The sequence below is a fragment of the Sphaeroforma arctica genome (assembly GCF_001186125.1).
Source record: "Sphaeroforma arctica JP610 unplaced genomic scaffold supercont1.617, whole genome shotgun sequence".
NCBI classification, from domain to species: Eukaryota; class Ichthyosporea; order Ichthyophonida; genus Sphaeroforma; species Sphaeroforma arctica.
The window spans coordinates 26,210-36,531 of record NW_014039941.1 but is presented as its reverse complement, the minus strand read 5'-3'; the positions used below and the strand labels follow the sequence as shown (position 1 = coordinate 36,531).

The following is a 10,322-nucleotide window of genomic DNA, read 5'->3' as shown; positions in this document are numbered from 1 at the left end:
TACATACATATATATATATTAAAATACGATTATATTTTCTATCTATTCTATGTTTATACATAGTCACATTACTTGAAATTGTGAAGTAGAGCTAATTTGGTTTCACCATATCGAGTATACACACGCATATCTCATCTTGAGTATGTGACAGAGATTATGCTTATTATATGTAAGACTTGAATAAATGAGTGTATTTAGAAATGACAACTGTTTGTTATGCGAGTGAATATAGTTTTAATTTAAACAAATAGGTGGTGTGAAAAATGTGCATTTAATTTCGACACCTACAGCTAAATTCACAGAAAATTGAGAATTAATTCGCTATGCATAAACCATACGCCACACAGTATTACACCAATAGGCAACTATACTATACACATGTGGACCTCTTCTATATTGCGGTTGTTTGTTGTTGCTAATAAAGATCTGAAGTTGAAAAAACGGGCACATTCATTTGTAGTATTGAAAGCAACATGATCTAAGTGGGCATAGTTGCCAAAAAATCACAGTGGGATCTACACATCGATATATACTTGGATACAAAAACATATATTTGCATGTGCAGATCTATGTACATTCATATATCAACTCGTACCTGCAATATACGTGTTTGGTTATACACTTGTTAACACGAGAATATATTGTTGTCTGTGATCATACCCCGTTTTTGGTGACATACTCGAAAGTACAAACTTAACGTTGCCCAGAAAACCATTACCATTGTATAAAAATAGATAGTTTCGGATATCTACATATACACCTGTATAGACAGATACAATAAGCAGTTGTATATTCGATATACAAACAATCAATGCACGCAAACACTGTGCAGTTGAAGTCTCACATGTCACAACACGAAACGAATCCTATATTCAGGAGTCTTTTGAAACACAACACATCTGTTGCACATACACAGGATCTTATCATACTGACACGGACTCGAAATAAATTGGAATCTACACAGCAAAGCACATACTCAATTGGGCAAATATAAAATACTGGTACATTGACAACATTTTCCTGCAATCCGGAAAGCTCTGTGCCTTTTGAATGCAGATCTCCCTTTCTTTCGCCTTCCTGATGAACTCCGATGATGAAAACAATCACGAATTAAATGTCATCCGTGCGCATCCGATGTTTCTGGCAGGTTATGTTCTAACAGCACTGGGTTGTCGGGAATCCGTGCGATGTTACCATGGTAACCACTAAAACGACAATAGTAAGTATTCAACGAACCGTCCGAACCGGACAGACACTGTTCCCCACACAACTCTCTGAGGCAAGACTCACAGAGTGTGACAGTTCCGACCTCCCAGTCGTTGCTACTGAGTGGGAGCTTCGCACAGTCAATCAGAGCCTCATCGCCCATGGGGTACCCACAATTGTGACCCGTACATGTGACCTCTTCGTCACCAATGGGAACCATGCGACGGAAATTGACCGGCCGGCCGGTATATTTTTATGCCCCAGATATCTCAAGCTAGTTTAATCGCGTGCATATGGCTGATTAGCAAAGTGTATCTCCCTTTGCTTTCAGTCGTGCTGCTGAAAGAAAAGCTCCCCATAATCAATCAAAATCTCGTCTCCGGCGGAGATGTCTTCAATCGTAACCCCCACAATCCTGGGCCATCCCCTGAACATCACTTGCACGAAATGTGTGTTCTGAAGCCTGTCCTTGCTGAGCACATCAGACGCCTTTCGCTTCGATCGCTGGTCAGTCAGGCTGGCGGTCTCATGGGCCATACTCGCAGCACTATTCAGCCTAGGCTCAATACCAACCGTTTCTGAAGCGTGTGTATTCTGTGATAAACCGTCGTCGCACCGTGGTCTCGCACCACACCCGGCGGCTCCGCTCTCGGGTTTACACTTCTGTTGACTTCGGCTGCAACCTACACAGCTCACTGCGAGACATTGTCGGTCACGCGGCAAATCTGAGTGAGAATTGTTAACAATTGTGTGTTCTTCGGCGTCTCCATTGGTACAGATAGACCTGTGAGATGCTCTATTACATGCGACATCATCTGGGTCTGCCGTTGTACCAGACCCCGTATGTGTAGCTGTACTTGTATCCTTAGCCTTGTTTAGTGTACCTCTGTAGTCGTTCGCAAAACCCAGTGCATTGCGATAGTTTGACCCGTCAACTACGAGCTCCTCATTGTCATTGCACATACAGTACGAGTCATCAGTGGGGCTTTTCGGACACACATGTATCTCTATAGAATAGTCTTTTGGGATTACTTTGTTTATATATCCTACAGAATCGACACTTGGTATACATTTCCCAGCAACTCCGATAGAATGGTCTTTGGGTACGTTTTCGTTTGTATTCTCAGCCGTACGTACCTCCGAGCCCTCGCTACCATCAGAATCCTCTGCCAGTTCGCTTTCAATCATATCCAGTCGCACCACTTCTCCGCAGTACTCGCCAATCAACGTATCTTTAGGCACAAAGGCCTCTGCGAACAAACCGAAGCCCCCGCCAAGTTCAGCCATTGGCGCGTGTTCTGATTTAGATACCCCCCTCACTGTTCCCCCGTCGCAAGTTGACCTTCTGCTTCTAGCTCTCCGACTGGGCCTATACGCAGGATTGGTTGGGTCCTCAATCCGTCGCACTTGTAGGGCTGGCGATGTTTGGAGTGGCTGTACAAGGCGTGTCAGTGCTGGGCACAGTGTATGGCTGAGATTCGAGATGATATCGGGACACCCTCCCATACGCGCGGCGCGGTTGCGGTATAGGTAGAAGGCTTGTACGTCGTCTGCGATGATTTGTTGCGAACACCTACCGATACAGAATAACGTTAATGAGAATGAGAATATTGGGTGGAATTTTCACACGCAATTCCCAGACATGATATGGCTAAACACGCATACGCATGCGTGTATAACTGAAATTGCACGAATATTTGTATTTACAATATCGGAAAAACATATACTATGAAGTACAAACTCTTGTATGAAGATTCACGTGTGCGCTAGAATATATCCATACATGATCTTAAATTGTTCTTGCTTGTTGTTCTGTTGACGATTGCTATACGCGTACATACTCACATTTACGCATAATAATAGTCATGGTTGTGTTTATAAGTATTTTATGCACTTAAAAGATTCGAATTGAACCCACGTATACATACAACGTACATGTTGGAACTGGCATAAAAAAGTTTGATGAAGATTCTTGACTATGTAGATTTATAGTCAAAACGGTATACACGTGATACCTATGATTTGCAAGTGTGAGAGACTATCCTAATACGTCAGCCGTATACGAGTATTTTTTTATCCTGCATGCATTTTAGTTTGCAACGAAGAAGGTAGACCAAAGCATCACTTAAAAACAAACGAACAGTAGTCCAGGATACAACTTACATCGATAAAATACAAATCTCCAGATACTACACTTCCGCATGTATCACAGTTCATCAACTATCTACATACTCTATTGGCAAGCCATTGACGATATCACCATAAGGTCCCGCGTGCGCTACAGACGACTCCAGTTCCAGCGAATGCGAATTTGTCGACAACTGTTTATTCTTTGCTGAAAGCGGAACGATACCTCGCGACTGTCGGTCACCCTGGGGATTCATTAGGAAGCTGTAGCCATGGTTACACGTTAAAAAGGGTGGGGCCTGGAAAGGTACTGGCGCAGCGCTTTTGGATTCAGAATCGGATTCGACATTAGCATCCGTCCACTCTCGCGCTAATCTCTCGAGTTCAGCCCATTTTTCCAAGTTTTGATCGATGCTGTGTGGCGAATAATTGGACACATGAAATATTGAATACAACTTAAAGTGATGCAAGGGATATCACATGACTCGTTCATAAATGAAGCAGAAATTGGCGTATATGCGGCCACATACACACAGGGGCCTGACATTGGTGCGGTTCCAATAAACAGCCATATATATACGTAAAAGAGTCACAACAGTTAAGCTCAGCATAAAACTTTGTTCACATACGCCTCTGTATCTCTGCAGTCCGCAGGCGAGCGTCTCCACCCGTCCAGCGTGAAAGGAAGCTTCATATCAATTTGCAAGTATGTAGCCAAGTCCAGATCTCTCCGGAAATAAGCCATGTGCAGCAACGTACAGCCACTGAAGTCGGGCGTATTCAGCAATTGTCTGTACTTCTCCTCGCCCACAAACAGGGTTTTCAGTTGCTTCTACACAGGTTAGAATAGATAAGTCAATTTTTAGACCCCTTATTCTGAATGGAGTTTGGAGTATTCTTTTGGTAATATTGGTTTTCCAAGGAAGCTCAGCATAATGTATTTAGCTATGACGAGAGTACCATCACAACACTCATATTTATAAATATATACATATATATACACAACAACAGATACATACTACACACACACCACCACACACACACACACACATATATATATATATATATATATACACACACACACACACACATGTATATATATATATATAAATATTATATATATGTATATATAAGCAATTTAATATCTACAAAAAATTATTTTAGAAGCAAATGAGCCTATGCGAAGAGAACTTGCTTGTCATGATACATGGATAGCCGCACGCCTCCTTGGTTTGTGTAATGCAACGTCGTTTTTCTCAGACACAGTCATTGAGGCGAGGTGTCATATATACTGCCCCGGAAACTTGTCACATATACGTAAAAAGCAAGACGTCTATAAAATATATATTGAGCTGCAATCACATCACACAATAACGGGAAAAATCATTCCCTGTGACCAACACACCAACACAATCCAAGTATAAATACAATTTTTTTGGGCAGCAAATATCTCCTCACATGACAACAACGTTATATGTATCCACATACCATCGCGTGCACCTTCGACCGCCAGCCACCTATATGGACTGGCGTGCGTCCAGCGTAGTCCGGCACAAACAGCGCCTCCACGGTGCCACAGTGGTCCACTAGTAAGCTCACATTTTGCAGACACGTGCCACACGCGCTTGGGACAATGTCATAAGCTTGTGATACTTTCGCCTGCGCTTCTGTAGCATTATCGGACAAGTATGAGGTATTGTCATACGCATTGGTAGTAGTGTCACAAGGTGGCGTCACACCATGCCGTGCATTGTCACACGGTGTTGTCATATTGTCGTATGCTTTGGTGACAGTGTCCGTGGCGGTCGATCTTGGGTTGGCCCCGGGGTGGCCCAAGACGTAGTGGAGGGGTGTTTGCCCTTGGGAATCTCGCGGTAGTTCGATGGCTATAGCTTTACGTTCGTCTGATGGTTTATCTGTGGACTTGGCAAGGAAAGACGATACTTTACTTGAGAGTGATTTTGTACTGGGTTCGACTAGCAATGACAGTGGGTCGAATGACTATGGCAGTGGGACGACTCCTAACGCTCGTGGGTTGGGTTACTGCTGGCCATTATAGTATCGAAAACCAACATCCAAACTATGCGAAATCTTGACTCAAGTATTCGTAGCGGATCACCAAACATGAGACCCTCGAGAAAGGCCCTCGAGTATCCCTACGGGACACAACGTCCAACTGACGGTATACAGACCAAATCAGATACACGATGCATACCCAGATTCTGATGGCTTTGAAATCACAATTACATACAATTTATACGTATCCTATCAAGATACGCATTAAGATGAACACGGTTATATACATGTATATAAATATATGTATATCATGCACATAACAACCAGATGAAGTACACACCGAGTAGTCTCAGGGCTAACTTCAGCGCCACCGGATCACATGCACTGGCAGCATAGTGTACGATGCCCCTGCCCTTGTCATCAATCAGTGTGTGTGCCTGCTCTGTACTGAGGTCGGAACATAGCTCCTGGAATGTCCAAAGTCCGTGTGAGATGAGGAGTTCTTAAAGTGCCAGATACTTCCGCCGGTGTAAGGTGGCCCATGGACTTAGTGACTATTGACCTTTGGAGGTAACAAGATTCGACCTCAGAAGAAATATTTGGACAGTTTGTGGCCGGGAATGACATTCGCTTGTCATGTATTCGGTCACGTAGTATGCCCACTTCAAGTTAACAAGACGACACTTGCAAGCAACTTGTGACTAACATAGACCCACACACCACCGTCTGCTATCAAAAGATATCAAAATATTGAAGAATTGCTCACGCGCACATGTAGCTGGTGCTGTTTCAGGGGTCCAACGCGGGTGTAAACTGATGTCAGACAATGGGTTAAAGAACAACGTGTATACAAATACATGTCACATTCGTACAATACACGTTCCTAACTCTCAGTCGCACAAAACACGTGCGTATAGTTGTATAGAGAACCCAGCCGGAGTGTACATCTAGCAGTCGACCATAGAACAGATAAGACACTTGCCAGATCATCACCCCCTTATATTGGCACTGTCGCACACTCCACATACCGCGGTCAAGCCGCTGTAGGATGCCACGAGCACACCAACTAACAACACTATCCCTTGTACCGGACACACACAATCAGATACATACACCTCAAATACCCCATCGGTAAGTCTATAGTGTTTAGTAAACAGGAGGAAACATCTAACAGATACGGAATCACACGCTACTACTTTCGCACCGTTTGCACATACCCCGGCCAAGCCGATGGAGAAGGCCATGAGTGCTGGTGCACGACCACACACATCTCGTACAGTCACGTCGGCCCCTCCGCTTTGTACCAGTAGCATTGCGGTGCTGTTGTGGTCGTGTAGCAGCGCATAGTGAAGCGGAGTAAGGCCGTGTCTGTCCTGAGTATCATTAGAATAGATAGTAGTTCGAGAGAAGACAAGGGATGCGTGTATGTGGCCTGTGTGCTTTTACGTGCATGCATTGGTATGTTCCGTTTTGGTTAGTATACGAGACTGCATCCTGTTACAGACAAAGGTATCGCCCGCCCTTCCTTACCTCGAATAGTGAGCCGTACCAGCCAGACACGTATGTTAGCGGCAACATCTATTTCAGAATGCTTGTTACTATACATAGAAGCCCAGTGCATCTGCATGGCTGCCATTCACTGCCGTACAAGTGTGATTAGAGATACCAACAACACAATATTTGAATATTCCCGATGAATGGCCCAATTACCAGGGACACCGCACCTTCTAGAAAATATACCAGCTGGTTATGTAGGGAGCGATATAGATTCGCACGTTCATGAAGTGCAACTAGCAGCAAATACTAGATAGACGAATATATCAAGCGGCGAATACTAAATACTTTACAAAAACTCTGCACAACAACAACTTCTTTTCGTAGTACAGCTGAAATCTGTCTATATGGCTTAGCTGGAATTGAGGGGAAGGTCATATATGGTCTCTAATTTCCCAATATCCGACTGTAAAATCAGAGGCCAAAATATCAATCAAGTTGACTACAGTTATTTGCAAGTATATGCAAGACCATTCAGACATGAATACTTGTATGTGCATACTTACAAATATATTGTATATACATATCTAGTTTTACATTATATATATATATATATATATATATAATATACATACATACATACATACATACATGCATACATACATATATATATATACATATATAAATATATATATATTAGTAGTATATGAACATATTTATGTCTATATAATAAAATATAAAATTAAAATGGTATATGCATGAATATGCACGTACGCGTTCAGCGGTTCCGTCCCATGAATGGATAATTCTTTGCACGATCTACAGTAGCCAGAACATCTTGCATAAACCGAAAAACTTGTAAACATACTTTCACGTTGACACATACAGAGCCCTGTATGCGCAAGAAATCCGCAATTGCACCGTCATCTCCCTTGCGAGCACATCGGTGTAACAGCGACATGCTAGTGTGATTATACCAGATTTGGTATCTCTAGATTTCAGGCACGTTCACCCATTTGCGTTTACTAAATATATTAAGCTATGTATGTGGGTATAAGCATGGCATCACCTTATAGTACAGTGCATAATATATTTGTTCTCTGGCAATCACACTTAGATTGCTACTCCACTTCGCAATACATTATACGTATGTATGCATTCATATTTGTCAAATATGCATTATATAGACAAGAAGCGTCAGGACTCACGAGGGTGTTGATCAATACTGTATATGGATGTCTCAGTGTCACTGTGCTTTTCCCTGTGTCTGCCGAGAGTCAGTCAGTGTCGGATGTCAACCAAACTTATTACTGTGCATAGTTCATCATAATTGTTTAGCGTAAACGCATAGTTTTGTAAACGTTTTTATTTGAGCGTATCAGTAGGGAGGAAAGAAACAAATCTACTATTTACATGTGTACGATTTGATAATCGGGACTTTATGAGTATAGTTTGGTAGTAATACGCCTTTGAACCCAAATATTACAAACCAATAAAAATTATGTATGTACTGTACATACTTACATTCTAACGCAAAACGGGATAGGGGTGGTAGTGCCAACTGTCAAGTTGTTAAGTTTTCCATTATTCCTTCAAATATTCTGAAATTCATTCCTGTTTCCGATTTCGGAATTTCAAACAGCGCCCGCGCAATCGCGGAGTAAAAAGCTCTGTGACAGCCAGCCAATGAAAACAGATTAAAAGTTCCTTTTCAGCCAATGAAATACATATGATGGAATGGGCGCGTAAGCAATAGATGGCCCTACCAATCTGTTCGCAATTTCTGTTATGTGTGATTATGTGGTACATTTGGGGGTTGAGGTTCTATGTATATATATTTGCAGAGAAATATATTGTACTATTATTGTACGACTATGTGCAGTTAACAGCATAGGGTACTTACGTTGCAAGGATTGCTTTAAGAAATACGGAATAAGTCTGAGGTTTAGAGGTGGTGCAGAGTTATATGATTGGCAATAGACTACAGGCTAGCAACCTAATCACCGTTTGTCGACCCATCCGTCTATTGATCTATTCTTAGAACGGGTGATCAACACAAGTTTTGACCACTATCAAGTGTTTAGAACAGCTCAGAAGCTGCGAGAAAGTACGCGCGGAAGTATGCTAGGTTCTGACAAGATGGGCAAAAAGACCCCGGCACAGGGCAAAGGGGTGGCCAAGAAGGAGTCGACAGGTGTGCCTATGTAGTGTGGCTATATACACACATCTGAAGATTTGTACATGTATCGTCGGGTATATAGCATCGCGTGAGCAATGAGAAATAGTCAGAATTAGGGAATCGTGATATCCATATGTAGTGTGTTTGTGTGTGTTGTCATGAAAGTCTATATAGTGTATGGTTGAAAAAGCGGAAAGAAATGACCGTATTGTTGTTTTCTTAATGGAACAATTGTGGTTCATATGTATGTATGTATTGGTATAAATGGGTGATTTGTGTATCGTCTTGAGTATTTGTAGTGTGCAGATCGAGGATAGCCATAGAAGGTCAAATTATACGGTCGGCTCACCTCGGCAACATCAGCACACAAAGTAACTTGCATAAAGCTAGTGGGCTCATAGTCTACTACCATATAGTGCTTTTGAGTTCACATTCTATCGTGCTTCGTATAGGTTTACACTATGGCGAAGCGCATCAGGATTTGATGTGCTCATGGGTCTATCCAATATCAACATCGATTTTTCACTTCCAAGTTCTTGGTATGGATACACTTTGGCGAAGTGCATACAGATGCCGTACTCTGTTGAGACATAGCGGCGAATAATTGAACTATAGCGCTAGTTAAATCAGCTTGATGCCAGGAGTATTCCTTCTGAATGCTTACTTGCGTACTATCGCTATACCGATCTTTTATGTCCCATATATGGGTGTATATGTATTCGGGGAGTTATCCCTATATAGTTCTCTACGAGAATTTGTGGGCTACATACTCATGACCACACAGGGTATTTGCTTGTTTGTACTGTGATGCGAATACAGTTCACGTGCGGACACAACCCACTGCACTAGTATACTCCTGTATTTTTGCTAACGATCCCAGCTGCAATATTGAACCAGTGAGCAACTCATGTGTAGCTAATCACTTCGACTGCTGTCCACTACAATTAGAAGAGTAGTACACATTATTGTGTAAAGGATTAAACATCATAAGCAGTGATCTGTTCACAATTGAGTACACAGTAAGTGTCTACTACCGTGGCGAGCGTTTGTGGTCTATGGTTTCATGTCCATTTAATAGGTGGGTTGTGCACATATGGTGATCTAACAGGAACAAAGAAGAGACAGAAGAGCATGTTCGACTTCTTCGGAAAGTCTAAGCCGGCAGCCACTCCCGTCCAGCGGGCAGCAAGGTATGTGCAACACCTAGATAGGAAAAGTTAGAATATATACATACACACACACACACACACACACACACACACATATATATATATATATATATACATATATACATATATAC

At 42.2% G+C, this 10,322-nt stretch overlaps 3 protein-coding genes across 3 annotated transcripts; 1 reads left to right on the top strand and 2 right to left on the bottom strand.

Annotated features, from left to right (window-relative positions):
- Positions 1–972: 972 nt before the first annotated feature.
- Positions 973–1,426, bottom strand: SARC_07641 (hypothetical protein; the record flags this gene model as incomplete). The annotated part of the gene is made up of 1 exon (XM_014298413.1): positions 973–1,426. One exon carries the CDS (start codon positions 1,424–1,426, stop codon positions 1,118–1,120), a length of 309 nt encoding a protein of 102 aa, XP_014153888.1. The 3' UTR covers positions 973–1,117.
- A 107-nt stretch (positions 1,427–1,533) lies between these two features.
- On the bottom strand, positions 1,534–8,054 carry SARC_07640 (hypothetical protein; the record flags this gene model as incomplete). Its single annotated transcript, XM_014298412.1, has 7 exons — positions 7,712–8,054; positions 6,567–6,722; positions 5,690–5,816; positions 4,822–5,249; positions 3,963–4,165; positions 3,439–3,747; positions 1,534–2,779 (listed from the first exon to the last, which is right to left on the bottom strand). The coding sequence occupies exons 1-7, from the start codon at positions 7,802–7,804 to the stop codon at positions 1,534–1,536; spliced, it is 2,562 nt and encodes an 853-aa protein (XP_014153887.1). The 5' UTR covers positions 7,805–8,054.
- Positions 8,055–8,736: 682 nt separating this feature from the next.
- Positions 8,737–10,243, top strand: SARC_07639 (hypothetical protein; the record flags this gene model as incomplete). The annotated part of the gene is made up of 2 exons (XM_014298411.1): positions 8,737–9,037; positions 10,131–10,243. The coding sequence occupies exons 1-2, from the start codon at positions 8,965–8,967 to the stop codon at positions 10,241–10,243; spliced, it is 186 nt and encodes a 61-aa protein (XP_014153886.1). The 5' UTR covers positions 8,737–8,964.
- Between the last annotated feature and the right edge of the window lie 79 nt (positions 10,244–10,322).